This window comes from Mixophyes fleayi, chromosome 6 (genome assembly GCF_038048845.1).
Source record: "Mixophyes fleayi isolate aMixFle1 chromosome 6, aMixFle1.hap1, whole genome shotgun sequence".
In the NCBI taxonomy this organism is placed as follows: domain Eukaryota; kingdom Metazoa; phylum Chordata; class Amphibia; order Anura; family Limnodynastidae; genus Mixophyes; species Mixophyes fleayi.
In genome coordinates, this window is record NC_134407.1 from 3,972,859 (window position 1) to 3,995,376 (window position 22,518).

The 22,518-nt window shown below is 41.9% G+C and overlaps 1 protein-coding gene across 1 annotated transcript in view; it reads left to right on the forward strand.

The window, feature by feature from the left end:
* The window catches only part of AFAP1L2 (actin filament associated protein 1 like 2), a 101,867-nt gene that overhangs the window by 42,333 nt on the left and 37,016 nt on the right, over nt 1-22,518 (forward strand). Inside the window, exons 2-4 of the mRNA XM_075215631.1 lie at nt 4,006-4,137; nt 13,863-13,937; nt 14,061-14,167. Coding sequence (XP_075071732.1) covers nt 4,006-4,137; nt 13,863-13,937; nt 14,061-14,167 — 314 coding nt within the window. The remainder of the gene's footprint in view (nt 1-4,005; nt 4,138-13,862; nt 13,938-14,060; nt 14,168-22,518) is intronic.

Below are 22,518 nucleotides of genomic sequence, written 5' to 3' on the forward strand. Positions count from 1 at the left end.
AACCTTCGGGACTCCACCTCCTGCCTCCGAATCCAACAGATTCACTTATTTGTATGTCACAGGGTTTATCTTACACCAGTTTCTCTGTTTATATACAGGAATTCTGCTTTATACACTGTTAGTTTATCTGCTGACACAGCTCTTTATACGTCATATCTCTGTACTGGAACAACTGCAATTATATCAGTCATCAATGATTGTTTATATCCTATAATTAACCATTCACCTAACTTGTCACTCTAACTTTCCTTGTGAACGTGGATAATTAATATGTCAATTAATTGATTATTATTATTATTATTATCGTAGATCTGTAAGGCGCCACAGTGCTCCGCAGCACCGTACATGTAGGGAACACAGGACATACATAAAACAGGGACATACAAGGTAGACAAAATAAATGCAGATATGAAAACAAAGGGTATGGAGGACCCTGCTCATTAGAGAGCTTACATTCTAAGGGGAAGAGGGCAGAGCTGAACTAAGAGGAGCGAGTGTGGCTCAGAGTGGAGATTGGGAACATTAGTGAGGGTGCATTAGTGAGAATATCGAGGATAAGGTCCCCTCTAAAAAAGAGATGGGTTTTTAAAGAGCATCTAATGAATAAATTCAATAAACAAATAATTCGATTAGCAAATGCTTGTTAGCAAAACATGTGTCAGGGATTTTTTTTGTTTTTTTGGGGGTTTATACAATTTTTGTTTGTGCAATAAAAATCTTCCAATAAAAAACACATGATTAAAAAAAACAAAAACAAATCAAAACCATACGGAATAGGAAGATGTAAAGAGAATTGTATACCGCCTATACAGCTCCTGTGTAGATGTATTTTATAATAGAGACTTTATCACCATCACCCCAGTGGCGGTCAGTAATGAAGGAACGGTGATATCTCAGCATATAAGACATGAATATCTATCACTGAGGCCCAGTAGACGGCAGCTCCTGATCATAGTTCTCACCTGAGGTTTCTGTAGTACCAGACGGAGGACGTTAGTCATGGGGTGACCTCATCTCTGTCGCAATCTCCCCACAATATGACAAACACTGACAACTACACATCACCCCCCGAGGGTCTGGGGCCTCTGTCATCCCCGGTGAATCCCACCTCTCTGAGTGCAGGTGAGAACTGAGTCCCTGACTCACTGTGGCAGAGATAAGAAGTGAAGTGTTTGACATATTGGTCCTGACATTTGTAAACTGAACAACTTCCTGTATTAGGGGAAGCTCAGGAAAAGTATCCTCAGCTCTCAGTTATTAGTGTGAAATGACCATTACAGTGCAAACAGCGGCCGCCCCGGGGTCAGGACCAGAATAGCACCAGGAATGCTGGATGTTTGCTGACATTTACTGTCCTATAAAACACCTCCCTCCCCCCATCATCATCATCATCATCGTTTATTTAGAAGACCCCACAAAACTCTGCATATCCGGAGAGTGGCTGTAACAGACCATATATAAAAGTAATCATACATGAAGCAACTCTTACATTAAACAGAAGAAGTACATACAAGGTTAACAGCGAAAGTGCAGATATGACAGAGGGTCCTGAGAGCTTACAGTCTAGAGGGATAACCCGCTGTTGCACATGAAGGGGTCTATTTACTAATATGTGGGTGATAGGTTTTTTATTAATGTGGTAAAAATAAAATCACCTATTACCGCAATTTATTACTAAAATACGTCCAGGACAGCTGAGCGATACCAGTGGTCTGTGTGATACTGGTCCCTGCAGGAAAGGGTTAACTTAGCACTGGGCCAGTCTGACCCGGCTACACGTGCGCGGTGGAACTGAAAGCTCAGGATCATTTCCACTCGGTGGGCAAATAAATAGACAAATAGTTAGAAGTAGATTAAAAATATATATATAAAAAAATTGAAAAACCAGTGACCACTTAAAAAATGTTTTGTTCAAGTAATAAAGCGCCAAGATCCGTCCTTTACAAGGAGAATCTTAGAACTGCTGAGTACCAGCGAATCTTACCGCTGGTGGAGACTATCACACATCTGGTCTGCCATTGGTCTATTAACCCTATGATTAATACTGTGTGTTTCTGGTCCATGATAACCTTGTAGTGATGAAATGAGCTGTTCCTATCAGCAGACGCCCTCTCCCTAACACACAGCGTTATTATTGTTGCATAAGAACCCCCAGAACCCCCCCGTGAACGTCATGTCTGTCCCCGCCCCATGGGGGGGTACTTCCTGCCCCAGTGGATATATATATATATATATATATATATATACTATCCACTATCTACCCAGTGTTTCTTCCACACAAGTCAGAGCCAGACTTAGACCCCATAGGGCCCTAGGCCAGATTCTGGTTTTTCCTCCCCCTGACCAAGCTGTCCCATGGCCTTCTGTGGTACCTGTCCCACATGTGCTCTATTTCATGGACTTACCCTATACATGCCACATTATGGCCAATATCTGACTATCTATATATATATAGTCCTCCAGACAGCTGGCACTGAACACACTCATGACCCCCCTATAACTCACCCCCCTGCGCCCTCATCCAATCCACAGAAAAGCGTCACTCACAGAAAGAACAGATATCAGATTTCTGCCTCCAGACATCATCATAAAACTTCACTCCCTCCCCTACAAATAAATAATCATTTGAACTTGTCCCCTCCCCATTTTATTATGGTCCCCAGTGCCACTGCACTCCCACCCCCTATAATAAAGAGTCAAACAACCCAACAATCACCAAGGAGGATAATGATAATAATCTGCCCCCACTAACCACTCAGTCTTACACCATCATATTCTCCGCCCCCCTCCCCCCACCAGTATGCTAGACCACCAGAAGTGATCCGGCTGTGCCACAAATTATTGGTATCTCGTATTACAATAACACTAGTGCTGGGTACACACCTATGTAATCTTACTCCAGATGCGATTTCTGTAACGATTTCACCAACGACTGAAAGTCCCGATGACCATACTGATCCATGTGTACACACTTACACAACTTACATTCAGATCTGTGATCTTCATCTCTTATAACCATCTGCTGATAAGATGGTGACTCTGTACACTGTACAGATATCTGCCTACACTGCTGGTGGTGAGTGTGTACACACTGCCATATTTACCCGACATCGTCCATCGTTGATCGTGATCTTTAGGAAGTTTAGAAAACCAAATCAACAGATGCGATGTGTTTTGTAATGATAAAATATGATGGTGGGAGCGTACACACTAATGTCATATCTGACCAGGTGGTCGTGAATCATATAATTTGTGTGATAATTGCGCAGGTGTGTACCCAGCTTCAGATGGATCGGATGAGGACTTGTTTTAGCATTGAAAGTAAAATGTTTCAACTTAGTAGTTATATTAATATAACGTATGTTATTAATAGTCTATGGCAGGGAAGTAAGCACAGAAAGAACATAGACCAATACTAGGGGCTGACATCGCACCTCACATCCAGTGCCCATTAATGAATGTAGGAACACTGTATTGTTATAATTACGGGGGGGTGTATATATATATATAAATATAACTGTATGGAAGTAGATATTAGCTCAGAATAATGTTAATGGTATAGTCCACTTTCAGCTGACTTCAACGATATAATTTGTATTTGCCCTCCTGTGACCTTTACTTAATTATTTTTTTATATTTTTCTTTGTCTTTTGATGTTCTACAAAGGGCTGTATATCATCCAGACAGAGCTGTTTCATTTCATTGCCTTTGGACATGGCACAGAAAAGCTCTGCAGCTGTAAACACAGATCGGTTCTGAGTCATATCCAAGTTCAACAAATATAAACAGCAGGGACTGGTTGATGTAAAAACCAAAATGGAAGGCACAGATATACAAAAAGTAAGACAGTTGATAAAAGTTGCTGGAGGGTGCACAGACCGATCAAAGACACTTATTAATAATTCATTCATTGATGGTAGTGCAGACATAAGGTTTGTGCTGTATCTAGGAAGGGACGTTACACAGATGGGTGACGCTCTCTGATTTGTATGTCTGTCTCCCCAGCCCTGGAGAGGCTGCTCACTGAGCTGGAAGATTTTCTCAGCGCGCTGGATAAAGAAAACCTCAGCAGCTCGGCCATTCTGAAGAAAAGTCTCCTGTCCGAAATCCTCCAGATGTATGTGAAGACCACAAGCAGTAAGTACCAGAGCCCCGTCCTAGAGACACTTACCAACCTTACCCCAGAGAGATCCTGGAGGGAGGTCATGTGACAGGGGTATGAGGGGGTGTGGTCACTGTGGCCCCACCCCATATATGAAATGCTTGATGATGAAAAATGGCATAATTAAGCCCCGCCTCCACTGCAGTCTGGGAGGATCCCTGCTCTTCCTGGAGTCCAGGAGAGCTGACCTCTGAACTGACTATTATAACCATTATAAGTGATATATTATAACCATTATATGTGATACATGTACAAGGCATTGCTTACACGGTAAACTCACTATTATACATACGGTATATGGCTCCATTTTCTTTTATAATAATTGAGGGCCACAATGCTTATAGGATACACATAAAATATGAAAAATAAATTTTGAAACTTTAGATTTTCTAAAATATTTGATCTAAATTCAGGCCAGATGAACATGTTCCAGTTGATTCAAACCTTTACAGCTTTTTGGAGGTTAAATGTCTATACATACATACATGCATACATACATACATAGAGTACATACATACATACATGCACCATACAGTACGTACGTACGTACGTACGTACGTACAGTACATACTTACATACATACAGTACATACTTATATGCATACAGTACATACTTACATACATACATACAGTACATATACATACATATATACATACATACATACATGCTTACATACATACAGTACATACATACATACATGCTTACATACAGAACATATATATATACATACATACATACAGTACATACATACATACATTCTTACATACATGCAGGTCATACATGCATACAGTACATACATACAGTACATACATACATACCATACGTACATACAGTAGATACATACTTACATACAGTACATACATATATATATATATATACATACTTACATACATACATACATACTTACATACATGCAGTACATATATACATACATACATACATGCTTACATACATACAGTACATACATAAAGTACATACATACATTCTTATATACATACATACATATATACATACATACAGTACATACATACATACATACAGTACATATATGTACGTATATACATACATGCTTACATAAAGTACATACAGAAAGTACATACATACAGTACATGCATACATACATACATACATACATACTTACATGCAGTACATACATACATACATACTTACATACATACAGTACATATATGTACGTATATACATACATGCTTACATACATACAGTACATACATAAAGTACATACATAAAGTACATACATACAGTACATACATACAGTACATACATACATACATACATACAGTACATGCATACATACATACATACAATATATACATACAGTACATACATACATACAGTACATACATACATACATACATACAGTACATACATACATACATACATACAGTACATGAGTACATACATACAGTACATACATACATACATATAGTACATACGTACGGTACATACATACAGTACATACATACATACATACATACATACATACAGTACATACATACATACATACATACATACAGTACATACATACATACATACAGTACATACATACATACAGTACATACATACATACATACATATAGTACATACGTACGTACGTACGTACGTACGTACGTACGTACGTACGTACGTACGTACGTACATACAGTACATACATACATACATACAGTACATACATACATACATACATACAGTACATACATACATACATACATACATACAGTACATACATACATACATACATACATACAGTACATACATACATACATACATACAGTACATACATACATACATACAGTACATACATACATATATACATACATACATACATACATACAGCATATACATACATACATACATACATACAGTACATACATACATACATACATACAGTACATACATACATACATACATACAGTACATACATACATACATACATACATACAGTACATACATACATACAATACATACATACATACATACATACATACAGTACATACATACATACAATACATACATACATACAGTACATACATACAGTACATACATACATACATACATACATACATACAATACATACATACATACATACATACATACATACTGTACATACATACATACATACATACAGTACATACATACATACATACATACTGTACATACATACATACATACATACATACAGTACATACATACTGTACATACATACATACATACATATATACATACAGTACATACATACATACATACATACTGTACATACATACATACATACATACATACTGTACATACATACATACATACAGTACATACATACATACATACATACATACTGTACATACATACATACATACATACATACTGTACATACATACATACATACATACATACTGTACATACATACATACATACATACATACATACTGTACATACATACATACATACATACATACAGTACATACATACATACATACATACAGTACATACATACATACATACATACAGTACATACATACATACATACATACATACATACAGTACATACATACATACAGTACATACATACATACATACATACATACAGTACATACATACATACATACATACATACATACATACAGTACATACATACATACATACATACATACATACAGTACATACATACATACATACATACATACATACATACAGTACATACATACATACATACATACATACATACAGTACATACATACATACATACATACATACATACATACAGTACATACATACATACATACATACATACAGTACATACATACATACAGTACATACATACATACATACATACATACAGTACATACATACATACATACAGTACATACATACATACATACATACATACATACAGTACATACATACATACATACATACAGTACATACATACAGTACATACATACATACATACATACAGTACATACATACATACAGTACATACATACAGTACATACATACATACATACAGTACATACATACATACATACATACAGTACATACATACAGTACATACATACATACATACATACAGTACATACATACATACATACATAGATACATACATACATACAGTACATACATACATACAGTACATACATACAGTACATACATACAGTACATACATACAGTACATACATACATACAGTACATACAGTACATACATACATACATACATACATACATACATACAGTACATACATACATACATACAGTACATACATACATACATACATAGATACATACATACATACAGTACATACATACAGTACATACATACAGTACATACATACAGTACATACATACATACATACGTACATACATACATACATACATACATACATACATACAGTACATACATACATACATACATACATAGATACATACATACATACATACATACATACATACATACAGTACATACATACATACAGTACATACATACATACATACATACATACATACATACAGTACATACATACATACATACATACAGTACATACATACATACATACATACATACATAGATACATACATACATACATAGATACATACATACATACATACATACATAGATACATACATACATACATACATACATAGATACATACATACATACATACATACATACATACATACATACAGTACATACATACATACATACATACATACAGTACATACATACATACATACATACATACATACATACATACAGTACATACATACATACATACATACATACATACATACAGTACATACATACATACATACAGTACATACATACATACATACATACATACATACATACATATATACTAAGATATTTTTGTAGTTTATTTTATCATCTTTGTTTTTTACTTGAACTCTGAACTCAAACCTGGAAACATGAATTTGGCTGAGCAGTGATTGGCGCAAAAAATCTCATTCATCCCGCGGCCAAATTTGACCAAATATCTAACTGATAAAAATGATTGGAAGATCTCTACGTATCCATCCAGGACACAGGTCAGAGGCTGAAGAAATATGGCTATAATGGTTACTCAGTAAAGCTCACAGTGGCCGATCTGACAGCCCAAAGATACATGGAAATATACACAAACACTTAGGTCTACACCGGTCCCAGACACAGCGTTATTACTGCGCGGTCCCTGACACAGCGTTATTACTCAGCGGTACCTGACGCAGCGTTATTACTAAGCGGTCCCTGACACAGCGTTATTACTCAGCGGTCCCTGACGCAGCGTTATTACTCAGCGGTCCCTGACACATCGTTATTACTGCGCGGTCCCTGACACAGCGTTATTACTCAGCGGTCCCTGACGCAGCGTTATTACTCAGCGGTCCCTGACGCAGCGTTATTACTAAGCGGTCCCTGACACAGCGTTATTACTCAGCGGTCCCTGACGCAGCGTTATTACTCAGCGGTCCCTGACGCAGCGTTATTACTCAGCGGTCCCTGACACATCGTTATTACTGCGCGGTCCCTGACACAGCGTTATTACTCAGCGGTCCCTGACGCAGCGTTATTACTCAGCGGTCCCTGACGCAGCGTTATTACTAAGCGGTCCCTGACACAGCGTTATTACTCAGCGGTCCCTGACGCAGCGTTATTACTCAGCGGTCCCTGACGCAGCGTTATTACTCAGCGGTCCCTGACACATCGTTATTACTGCGCGTTCCCTGACACAGCGTTATTACTCAGCAGTCCCTGACGCAGCGTTATTACTCAGCGGTCCCTGACGCAGCGTTATTACTAAGCGGTCCCTGACACAGCGTTATTACTCAGCGGTCCCTGACGCAGCGTTATTACTCAGCGGTCCCTGACGCAGCGTTATTACTCAGCGGTCCCTGACACAGCGTTATTACTGCGCGGTCCCTGACACAGCGTTATTACTCAGCGGTCCCTGACGCAGCGTTATTACTCAGCGGTCCCTGACGCAGCGTTATTACTGCGCGGTCCCTGACGCAGCGTTGTTACTCAGCGGTCGCTGACACAGCGTTATTACTGCGCGGTCCCTGACGCAGCGTTATTACTCAGCGGTCCCTGACACAGCGTTATTACTCAGCGGTCCCTGAAGCAGCGTTATTACTCAGCGGTCCCTGACGCAGCGTTATTACTTAGCGGTCCCTGACGCAGCGTTATTACTCAGCGGTCCCTGACACAGCGTTATTACTGCGCGGTCCCTGACACAGCGTTATTACTCAGCGGTCCCTGACGCAGCGTTATTACTCAGCGGTCCCTGACGCAGCGTTATTACTCAGCGGTCCCTGACACAGCGTTATTACTGCGCGGTCCCTGACACAGCGTTATTACTCAGCGGTCCCTGACGCAGCGTTATTACTCAGCGGTCCCTGACGCAGCGTTATTACTCAGCGGTCCCTGACGCAGCGTTATTACTCAGCGGTCCCTGACGCAGCGTTATTACTAAGCGGTCCCTGACACAGCGTTATTACTCAGCGGTCCCTGACGCAGCGTTATTACTCAGCGGTCCCTGACGCAGCGTTATTACTCAGCGGTCCCTGACACATCGTTATTACTGCGCGGTCCCTGACACAGCGTTATTACTCAGCGGTCCCTGACGCAGCGTTATTACTCAGCGGTCCCTGACGCAGCGTTATTACTAAGCGGTCCCTGACACAGCGTTATTACTGCGCGGTCCCTGACGCAGCGTTGTTACTCAGCGGTCGCTGACACAGCGTTATTACTGCGCGGTCCCTGACGCAGCGTTATTACTCAGCGGTCCCTGACACAGCGTTATTACTCAGCGGTCCCTGAAGCAGCGTTATTACTCAGCGGTCCCTGACGCAGCGTTATTACTTAGCGGTCCCTGACGCAGCGTTATTACTCAGCGGTCCCTGACACAGCGTTATTACTGCGCGGTCCCTGACACAGCGTTATTACTCAGCGGTCCCTGACGCAGCGTTATTACTCAGCGGTCCCTGACGCAGCGTTATTACTCAGCGGTCCCTGACACAGCGTTATTACTGCGCGGTCCCTGACACAGCGTTATTACTCAGCGGTCCCTGACGCAGCGTTATTACTCAGCGGTCCCTGACGCAGCGTTATTACTCAGCGGTCCCTGACGCAGCGTTATTACTCAGCGGTCCCTGACGCAGCGTTATTACTCAGCGGTCCCTGACGCAGCGTTATTACTCAGCGGTCCCTGACACAGCGTTATTACTGCGCGGTCCCTGACACAGCGTTATTACTCAGCGGTCCCTGATGCAGCGTTATTACTCAGCGGTCCCTGACACAGCGTTATTACTCAGTGGTCCCTGGCGCAGCGTTGTTACTCAGCGGTACCTGACGCAGGGTTGTTACTCAGCGGTCCCTGACACAGCGTTATTACTCAGCGGTCCCTGACGCAGCGTTATTACTCAGCGGTCCCTGACGCAGCGTTATTACTCAGCGGTCCCTGGCGCAGCGTTGTTACTCAGCGGTACCTGACGCAGGGTTGTTACTCAGCGGTCCCTGACACAGCGTTATTACTCAGCGGTCCCTGACGCAGCGTTATTACTCAGCGGTCCCTGACGCAGCGTTATTACTCAGCGGTCCCTGACGCAGCGTTATTACTGCGCGGTCCCTGACACAGCGTTATTACTCAGCGGTCCCTGACGCAGCGTTATTACTCAGCGGTCCCTGACGCAGCGTTATTACTCAGCGGTCCCTGACGCAGCGTTGTTACTCAGCGGTCCCTGACGCAGCGTTATTACTCAGCGGTCCCTGACACAGCGTTATTACTCAGCGGTCCCTGACACACCGTTACCTCCCTAGAAGCTCGGCCAGGCTGACAAGCTCACGTCAGGACATGTCACAGCTAGTTGTGGGGGAATAACAGGGGAAGCACAATGTGCCCAGAGCAGAATCAGCATTACAGACACAACAGGGTAAGAGCTTCAGTCATCAATATGAACTTATTGTATGCAATAAAATCTGGTTATATAAAGATCATCTCACGGGTTTGGAAAGGAAACAAATGAATCCGCTGACAAAGAAAGTGATCAACAGAAGAATGAAAGTGAGGACACTTCAGGCTGCCGGTGGTACAGATGGGTCATCAGTGTATGAATTCGGACAGAGCCGCGATTTATATGACTAAGGATAAAACCTTCACCTTGACCAAGATGGAAGTTACTGAAGTTAGTGGACAGTCAGTGCTGTGACAGCCAAGGGCGGCAGCGGTATCCTCATAACAGGGAGTCACACTGTTGCAAGTAGGAAAATATACCAACTGAAAAGGTCAACACCACCTGGCAGAACTGAGATAATAGCTGCATCCAAATGTGGCTCTGGCACCTAGATCTAGGGCATAGACCCCCCCCCCCAAATAAGGACGCCAGCTAAAGAGCAGCTCTCTAACTGTATCCAGGTTTCCAAACATCAGCAGTTACCAACCAGCAGCCCGTGGACCTGTGACACAGGGATGTGTGGGAACCAATGAGCATTGAGACCGAAGGAATGAAGAAGTATTTGTACATCGATGATCAGTCAAGATATACCCTGGACGACCTGCTTCCCAGCAAGGAAATACCAGAGAAACTCGAAGAGTATCTTGTTCAAGTGAGAGAACAGGTTTGGTAGGATGTGATTATGTTATGTGCAGATCCGGGGTCACACTGAAGACATCTAGAAAATAACATAAACATGTTCCAGACCACAGTACCAGACAACCCCAAACAGCTTGGTATGGGAGACAGAAACATATACTCTCTTAGAAAACAGATGAAGTGTCCTCTTATGCAGATGTGCCAGCCACATATTGAGGGAAACAATCATGGCAGAGAGAAATCGTTTTTAATTGCAGACAAAACTCCACACAAACAGTGGAACAGAAAGAGCTGCAGCATATTATAATATTTGGAAGCAAGGCATATGTACATGGTACAAAAGAAAATTGTACATAGTAGGAAGAAGCTCATGAAAGGGAAGGACGTCTGGTTGGCTACAGCGAGAGCCAAACAGAATACAAAATTCTGCTTCAAGGCACCAACAATGTAACAATTAGCAGAAGCACAGTGCTTAACAATGACTCTGTGTCACTCAAAGAACACAAAGCCAAGATGATCCAAGTGTAAAGATATATAATGCATGTACCTGTTTCTCTATGTAGATGATCTGATCAAAGCTCACATAGAAGAAAAAGTTATGTACAAATACTTCAAAAGTATTGACCTAGCAGATCTGACATACTGCCTGGGAATCCGGCTCAGAAAGAGGAACATGGGGGCTTGAGGGGAATATTTATCAAACCTTTCAAAGAGGAAAAGTGTAAGTGATTCTCATAGCAACCAATCAGATTATAGCTATCATTAGCTATCATTGGGCAGCACGGTGGCTCAGTGGTTAGCACTCCTGCCTCACAGCACTGGGGTCATGAGTTCAATTCCCAACCATTGACTTATCTGTGTGGAGTTTGTATGTTCTCCCCGTGTTTGCGTGGGTTTCCTCCGGGTGCTCCGGTTTCCTCCCACACTCCAAAAACATACTGGCAGGTTAATTGGCTACTAACAAATTGACCCTAGTCTGTCTCTCTGTCTGTCTCTGTCTGTGTGTGTGTGTGTGTGTGTGTTAGGGAATTTATACTGTATGCCCCAATGGGGCAGGGACTGATGTGAGTTCTCTGTACAGCGCTGCGGAATTAGTGGCGCTATATAAATGAATGGTAATAATAATAATTTATCTACAATGTACTAGACAAATGATAGCTAGAATCTGCTTGGTTTCTAAGAGAAACACTAAGACGTTTCCTTTTTAGAAAGTTTGATAAATCAGTGTGGAATCATTAGTGTGGAAATCAGAAAAATACTGAACCAACAGTGATCTATGAAGACAACCGAGGGTGTATCAAGCTTGTAAATAGTGAGAATAGGGTTCTCGAATAAAGCCCATTGCTGGAAGATGCCCCCACCTATATGACTTATTACTCCTATGGTAGTTGCGCCTTTGGCTGATGTTTTGACAAAAGACCAAAACTTGTAAAACTCAGATGTAACTCACATGAGTTGCTGCAGTGTAAGAAGCAGCTCTTAACATTTCCTGTTTTCTAAAAACATCTTATTTAACAACAGGCCTGAAAAATGTCCAGAAATACTGCTGCTAACACTTTGTATAGCACTTCATGGGCCCCGCAATCAGGGGCATAACCAGAGACATCGCTGAGAATGCTTAGTGTGCTTTGCTTTGTGTGTTGAGCTTTTTGAACCATCTCAGCACTTATTTAGTCATTTACAATACAATCTACAGGGGATGTTTTAAGACTAAATTATCTTCTAAATTAATATACATGAAAATAAAGGGGGGGGACACATTCAATACTGCCCCTTCTATCTAATCAAACTGCTCCTTTTTCAGATACTGTAGGTGACCCCATAATGCAGGGCCGTAACTAGGGCTGTGCGATAGGGGCAACCGCCCAGGGCGCAACGCTGAAGGGGGGGCGCAGTTTAGGAATATTTTAGGTTCATTTGGTTAAAATTGAGGGCTAGGGGATCAGCATTTGTCTTTCTCGCCCCAGGTGCTAGAATTCTAAGTTACGGCTCTGCCATAATGTCTGTGACTGACGAACACATTGGTGAATCCCATCAGGTTCAGGATGGGGTATAATGCTATATTATCTCAGATGATAACAATGTCTTGTTGTCCATGTTTCAGGTTGTGATGAAGAATATATCTACATGAACAAGGTAGTGGCTTCTGACAAGGAAACGTCAGGAAAATCTGCGCCAGGTAAGTACGATTTATAATAAGTGGACATTAAAACCTCTGACTCAGAATATCATCATCACTAATATACATAACCAAAACTCCCCAAAATCTGATCTGAATATTTCTGAAACTCTTTCCCTGTAGCTGAAATTTCGGAACATCCGTCCAAAGATGTCCTGACCAATGGGACAACGGCGCTGCACTCCGCACCGCCACAGAAGAGCCTGCCGGATCTCCCGCCCCCGAAAATTGTAAGTTATTATTTTACAAACATCTGTGGCTGTAGGAGATTGCTGTGAATTTCTGGTGTCCTGTATATATTTATGGAGGTCTGTCTATTAGCTGGATAATATACCTGAAGAGTTTATCCTAAATCTACCCAGCATTCTACCTGCCGCATTCCTTTTCTGTGTGTGAATATCTGTGTAGGATGGTGGTGCCTCTCTATGTTGCATTACTCTGGGGCAGCACAGAAGCTTGGCTCTAAGTTTGGCTTTCAGTCTCCTATTTGATACACACATGGCCAATGATGTCACAGCACAAATAAATGACATACCATGCTGTATCATTTGTGCTTTTTGCCCTGTTTTAGCACTGCTATTGAATAGAAAGGTCTGAGCATGCAGACGGTGTATTTACTTACCTGGCTCTAGCTATAGTCCTATAGATTGTAAGCTTTCGGGTAGGGCCGTCTCACCTCTTTGTATGTTTATTAATACCCAGTCTTGGTTTTGTTACTCTGTTCCCAATTGTAGTGCTGTGGAGTATGTTGTCGCTATATACACAGGGAAGTGTCCTAGTGATTCCTGCTTAACGATAAATAGTATTCTGACATGAAATCTGTAGGAATCGCTGTCTGGTATACAGCGGAGGGACCAGCAAGTAGTCCCAGCTGGATGATATAAAATATAACACTATATTACAGCGTTACACAGGGGTGGAATCATATCTCCTTGAATATACCCACTAGTTGTATATGTTTTGTATCCACCACAAACAATGTCAGATATCACAGCAATCAGCGTTTATCAGACTCTGTTCTAAGGACTGTAATTAAAACCTGACTGTTGTGCAGATCTCAGCAGATAACGATCCAATAACTCATCAAGTTTTGTTTAGGTTTTGTGTCTATCTGCGACGAGCATCTTCCAATCCCTGAAATTAGCAGCAGTTTGGTCTCTGGGTGCAAATGTCACCGCGTTCTCCAGGCTCCAGTACGAGGAGGAGCAGCTGGATTCGTGGGAAAACACGCGTCCTGGAACTAATAAAAGAATGTACAGTTTGGAATGCCCTCCAGCCAAAAGAGGGGGCATTTCCTGTTCCTTTAACTATTTGCTGCGTTTCTGTATGTAGGAGTCCACTAGAACAGTCCGTTAGTCAGTGACTACAATCTATATATAGCAGACGGGTAAATGATATTTCTGTACTGATCACTATTCATATATTTGTAATATTTGGTTCCTAATGTCTCACTCATTACGTGCTTAACAATTATATACTGTACTTTGTAACCATAAAGTCATTAATTGCAGATTATTAGTGAAGAAATGAACCAGAGATAATAACACTGATTCACTGGCGTAATTTGGGTTCTAGATGAAAGTTGTTGGAAGAGATTGTCCAGCTATAGATTGATGTACAAACCTCGTAGCTCAGTTGTGGATAGGAAAGAAGTTAGTCCGACGGGTGATAACTTGGCAGGAGGTTAACAGGTTATACTTACTGTAAGTACCATTGTTATTAAATAAGAGTTTACTTGTAACGTGGATAATGGTTGGCCACATGGTGGAAGATCTCAGTCGGTGTACGATGTGTAATATATACCCATTATTGGGGCATATTGCAACCTCTGGGGCAGATGTGAGCGTATTTCCCTTCTTGAAGCTTGCGTTAAGCTGGGTACACACTACTCCAATTATTGTGCCAATCACTCCATGTTTTATCATACAAGCACTTTGTATCATTTGATTTGGTTTTATAAAATTCCTAAAAACCACAATCACCGATGAAACAATGTAGGTAAATATGGCAGTGTGTAGGCACTCACCACCAGCAGTGTAGGCAGATATCTGTACACTGTACAGAGTCACCATCTTATCAGCACATGGTTATAAGAGATGAAGATCACAGATCTGAAGGTAAGTCATGTAGGTGTGTACACATGGATCAGTATGATCCTCGGGACTTTCAGTCGTTGGTGAAATTGTTACAGAAATTGCATCTGAAGTAATATTACATAAGTGTGTACCCAGCTTTAGTGTCCTGAAGGAACAAAATGCAACACTGAGGCACATTGATAATCTTCAAGGGTGTCTCTTGCTCACTGAGCCAGCAGGTAGTGGGGTGTACATGGCAGATGGAGAAAAGTCATAGGATGAACAGGTGCTCAAACACCCACAGAGCTGGGTCCCGCGCTCACAACTACGACATTATCAGAGCGCTGCTTTCTCGTTCTCCTTTGTATTTTCTCTGATTGTGACAATAATTGAGGAGGTTGAGCTCCAATGACAGAAATCAAAAATCTATGTTACTGGGCAGTGTTCTAATACAATATATAATATAATAATGTAATACTAATTTAATTACCCAAATGCCTAAGGTAGTAAAGTATAATTTTGCCCCTTTATAAGGCACTGGTGAGGTCTCACATTAAATATCCCATACAGTTTTGGGCTCCAAATCTCAAAAGGTTTGTGCTGGAATTAAGAGTGTGCTGGGACAAATATCAGGAAGTTCCACGAACTTGTGCAAACCATGCCCAGACCCACCCAATCCATGCCCAGACCCACCCAAACCATGCCCAGACCCACCCAATCCATGCCCAGACCCACCCAATCCATGCCCACATTTTCACAAGGCCTTGCCCTTTCTCTGTCTGCAAACTGGGACTGTCCAGTCCAAACAGGGACAGCTGGGAGGGACTTTTTCAGAATTATATAAATATCTTAGTTCTCTATGACAACCTGTTCAGTTGATGACCCCTCAATAACAACCCCTTTCGACCTGGAAGAATAGAGTTTTAATCTCCAGCTATAGTGAGGATTCTTTACTGTCAGAGCTGTGAAACTGGAACGTTCTCCCACAAAAAACTGGTATTGGTGACAGTGTGACATTTTCCTTACACAATAAACATAACATACATGGCTGCTGTCATATATTAGGTTCATCCAGGGAATTGTCTGATTGTCGGTGTAGGGTTAGTGTTAGCGGACATAAGACTATGCTTTATAGGGGTCCAACTGCGGTGTTTGAGGGTGACAGATTCAACTTGATGTCTTCTTTCAACCTAAACTATGTAACTATTACTAAATATATTGTTTTACCTTTTTGATTTCCATCCGTGTGCATTAGCCATTCATTTATATCATCGGGCAGACTTGTTCCTATTCATTGTCACTGCTGATCTTAGGCTGCCTCCTGAGAGCTTACAATCTAAAGGGAGGGGTTTGGGGTGGAAGGAGGAGGGGGTGACACATAGAGGGGAGGAAGGAGGGGATCTCTGGGGTCCTGGAGGCTGACGACGTGGCCCCGAATGTGATGGATATTTACCACAATGCTCCAGTCAGAGTTTTTCAAAATATTTGAGATGAAATCTATTAATGTCGGGTTTCAGGGGAAAATATTGTGTTTTTCTGAACATTACTCTGATAATAATGCAAGAAAAAGGGAGGGAACTGTCTACTTAATACTGTGAAATTAAAAGCATGCTTGGAATTACATGAATCTTTCCAAGATCAGCGTGGGAAGGGAATTACAATAAGCGAATGGCAGCATTTTTGTTTTAACATTTATCATGTGAATTTAATAGTCTATTGTAGCAGAGACTACACGCAGTCTGGTGTCAATAAAAGGAGCCTTCAAGGGCAAAACAAATAAAATTATATATATTATTAAAAGATGGAAGAAAATAATCCCCTATCCCTTACCCCACAAGATAAACCTCCAAGGACAGTCCCTGTTTTAGGGCTCTGTCCCCGTGTTCGGCCCGTGGACATGTCTTACATTGGGTAGTATGGAGGTATCTTCTATTCACTGCTGCTCAGTAACTGCTGAGCGGGGGCTGTGCCCACCTACTCCTGGTGCACTGGGCATTGTAGATGCGTTTGGAGGGGAGGTTGGTAATGGAAAGCCTAGGGCTTCACACCACTAATCAAGCCCCCCCGGGGCCAGGCCGTGTCCCTATTGTGACACCGGCCACGCCCCCTTCCTCAATTTCTGGGATCTCAGTTGTGGGGGGTATGGATAAACCAATACATCTATGTATATGTTACAGCATTCCAAGTGATTTCCTGTTAGTCAGAGACTAACTCGCTGTACAAGGTGTGATCCTCACCCTTCGCTGGAGAACAGCAGGATCATGTTCCAACTTGGATCTCGCTCTTCATCTCTTGGGCTGAGAGGACAGATCACATCCGGGATCTGTCAGGATCTGTAGGTGGGATCTGACACTGCACAGACCCACCTACCTCCCACCTATCGATATCATCAAGGCCCAACGAGGTGCTGAGCTCTTCTGACACCCCCCCACCTATACACACTCTTTCATTGCCGCACTCATCTACCACCCCGCTGAGTGAGCCTTTCCTTCCAATATTACCAGTATACGGACAAAAGTCCTGGCTGTTGGGACAGTCCCTTCAAATTGGGTCTCTTCCACCTAAATGGGGATGGTCCCAGGGGCAAACGCAGGATTTGCAGAGGGGGATTTCCACACCACGCCACCAGTGGACGTGACCAGCATGCATGGGGGCGTAGCTATAATATTAGACAGTGCTTGGCTGCTCTCCAACTCTTCCTATCCCCATAATATTCATAGGCAATGCTGCCTGCACTACTGTTAGGTGCACGCAGCTCTCCCTTTTCAAGCAGAGCTGTGTGAAGCGGGAGCAGGGTCCGGCCACCTCAATTATACAGTGTCCCAGGCTTGGAGGGGGCTTTCCAGGCACTAGAAACCCACCCCCTTGGTTTGCCTATGGGTCCAGAGGCACACACACAGATATTGGTCATCTTCTCATTATGTTTCTACTTGATATTAATCCAATCTATTATCAGGATCTGTGGACTTCAGCTGGCTGTGTGCAAATGAAAAAATCCTGTCGTGTAGCCAGAGGGCCCCAGTGTTTCATTAAACATCTAAGTCTAAGGGCTTTATCTATCAAAGGGAGAAAAGTCTGTGTCTTCAACGGAGACTGAGCTCCTTCCTTTCTATCACCGTAGATATCTCTGCCCGTCTCTGTAGTTATCACCTGCCGGCCTTCTCCATATTGGAAGCCAGGTCCCTCATATCTATGGCCACCGGTCCAGCGGTACTGTAAGTCTACTCTTCTGACCTTTATGTCTGGACAGCTCAGTATCACTTAGGTGTCTTGGTGATATTGCCGTAGAATATTGTGGCGATAGGAGACTTTCTACAGTAAGCGGTGATATAATACCATCACTATCGTCACTTTGAAATAGAGCTGTAAGGGAGAAAGGGGGATATTTTTAATTTCAAGTTTAATAAACACGTTTATCTTTGTAGACGTTCCCCTCTGACTGTTACTATTACACCTTCAGCATTCGTTCTGAGTGCTTTGGTTTCCATGCAAGAAAGTTTTTACTTCTATTTCAGGAGAATGGTAAAATTAAAGCGAATGGAACTCCAGAGTTTTATTTTTATTAACCTTGAAATAAAAAAAAAAAGTATTATATAATAGAGTAAAAAAAAGTGTAAGGATTTGTCCCTTATTTTTTGTGTATTTTACTAGGGTCAGAGCCTCTATTACATACTTGCCAACTCTCCTGGAATGTCCGGGAGACTCCCGAAATCTGGGTCGGTCTCCCTGACTCCCGGGAGAGGAGACAAATCTCCCGCATCTGGCAAATACCTGGCCAAAATAATACGATTTGCGGTGAATGGCATCATTTTGACCACGCCCCTGCATCAAAACATAATTTTCGACACGGGGCAGGGCCAAAATGACGCGATTGACTGTGCCCCGCCCCCTCCCACCCTCTAGTCACGCCCCCTATCCAGGATCTCCCGGACTTCAGTGCCTAAAAGTAGGTAAGTATGTTCTATTATATCCAGTTTTCATAACCGGTCACACACACAGAAGGGCGGAAGATTATGTGGGCGGGGTTAGAACAGAATTGTGATGTGAAGCTCGCAACAAACTGGTGTCAGAAGATTGTGGCGTTAAATGTCTCCTTGTTAAATAAAGTTCATACAAAGAACTTGTTCTAGTGCAGTTTAGAAAATGAAATCCAGCATCTGATTGGTTACAGTTCTTAGCAAAGAAAGCATTTTTTTGTTATTTAGGTTCAAGATAAAAGGAAAATGTACATTTAACAAACAATGTGGTTTGCTATATTGCTACTAGAATTAAATATATTTTTTAAAAAAATATGTGTGCAATAGGGGCCACTTGTTAACATTGCTAAAAGATCTAAGGCGGAGCTTCCAGGCTCTGTCCTTCAGCAGCAGCCAATCATAAACGTTTTCCCGCACTGCCCGTTTGCCATTGGCTGCTGGTGAAGACTAGTCCTGTGTACTCCTGACTTTGGTCATTTTGTTGTGTCCTGTTTATAGTCTGCAGATTGCTGGTCTAAATTTTGGATTGTGAAGGATTCAATGTAAACAAATGGTGGACAAGGGCTTTGGGGGGGTCAGTTCAGTAGATTACAGAAGTGCTGAGGCGGACGGTTCGAGGGTAGGATTCTTGAAGGAACACAAAACAAACGAAATGTGCGTTTTTTTCAAAACGCAAATATATAGACACAGGCACATTTCAACTACAAGCGGATGGGAAGTCAGGTCTCTTGTTATATACAGGTCTAGGTGCGCTCTAAACTGACGGACACAGCACACTGCAGGACACGTACAATAACTATGTGAAATATAAAGTCTTAGAAGAAAGCAAAGAGAAAAAAAAAAGTACACAGTCATGGTCACCTGTGAATAATATAGCTGATAATAAAAAAAACAGTAAAAAAACGTTGTTGTTTTTTTAACACCCCCCCTCCCCCCATAAAATACATTTATTAGGATGTTATTAATGACTACTGTACATAAAATACATTGTTACAGTTCCCACTGATAACAAACACATGTTCTAGCATGAATACACAGCCGCCATCACTAGTAATCAGCACTTACACCTGACCTGTAGCTGGTACAAGAGATACGACAGAGAATCCCGTATCTTAGAGATGCCCAAAGCTTGAACCAGACGCTGCTGTGTGCCCTCCAGCTTGGCACGTCCTGACTGTACACTGACTACGGGCATACACCCAGTTCCCTCCCTATGGACTTGTAGTCTGTCTTAATTGTCCTTTGCTCTCGACGATGATTTTCGTACACTTCCATTCTCTGGCGTATAGTTCATTTCAGGGCATGCACAGTGCAATTTAATGCAAAATACGGCACATATCTGCATTTTTCTTAATTAATCAGACCCACAATGTACTGCCAGAAAGAGACTCTGACATAGTCCGTGTTGCATCTTTGTGTTCGTAGTATGTTTGGGAGACGAGCCAATGTCGTCACGTTTCCTCCCTTCGATTGCTGCGTCTTCCTGCATATTTTTATGGGAAAGTGTTTGACATTTGCTTGTTTTGGCCGCCATGCTGCCCCCATTCCCATCAGAGCGTCCTCATATAAAAACAAGTGCATCGTTAGGTTAAATGCCTGGACCCGTCTCCATCCTTGTAACAACTTTAGAAGCTGCTTACATACAAGAGGGGACAGACTGACCCTCTATGAAAAGACATCTTGTGTTGCTCATAGTTATTCTCTTTACATAAATATTCCCCAACTTTGCATGTTTGGTGTTGTATTTACATACTTAATCAGAAATGTATTTAGTTATGGCTAGTAGCTGTTTTATATTGCATGCCTTTGGTTTGTTTCCCAGCAGATAAATAATGAAGTCTGTGGTTACAATTGTCATGTAACAGACACCAGACGAGTATATACTGCCGCGTTTTACGACCACATTAAAGCTTATCATGTTGTGGGGAACCACCTGTTATGGACAGATCAATTATCTGCGGTTTAGTTGCCATGCGGTTCCCATGCCCCCGACCGTGGGTAGAGGACAGCACAGGGCCGTCATATCTGCTCCACTACTTTGTTACTGATTTATTTCAAAACTTAAACCCCCTGATCTTGTTCAGAGTTCAATATATTCTGGAAGCCGGAGGATGAAACACTCGGGGTCAAGTTTCTGCTTCCAAAACTCTGTCATCTCCCAGGACAAACTCAACGTAAACTTTCCCAGAGGAGGAGAGATATCGAGGACACTTGTGAAGTTTTCTGGTGTCGCTCTTGTTTCAGGACAGAAAGGCGGATACAACTAACAGTGATGGAACTTTTTATACAGACGGAACTCCCACTTGTAGACTTTTAAGCAGCATTTTCTGCAGGACCCCCCAGTAAATTGTCCGTTTCGCTAGAAGGACAATTCTGTCTTGTGCCAATTATATCTCCCCCGTTTCCATTCTCTCCATGTGAAGTGTGGATGCGGCTGAGTCATTTTGTGGAAAAAACCTGCAGGGATTTGATCTGGAAGGGTCAGTTCTCATCCACTGACCAGAATGTAACTGTCAGAGACTCCATCTG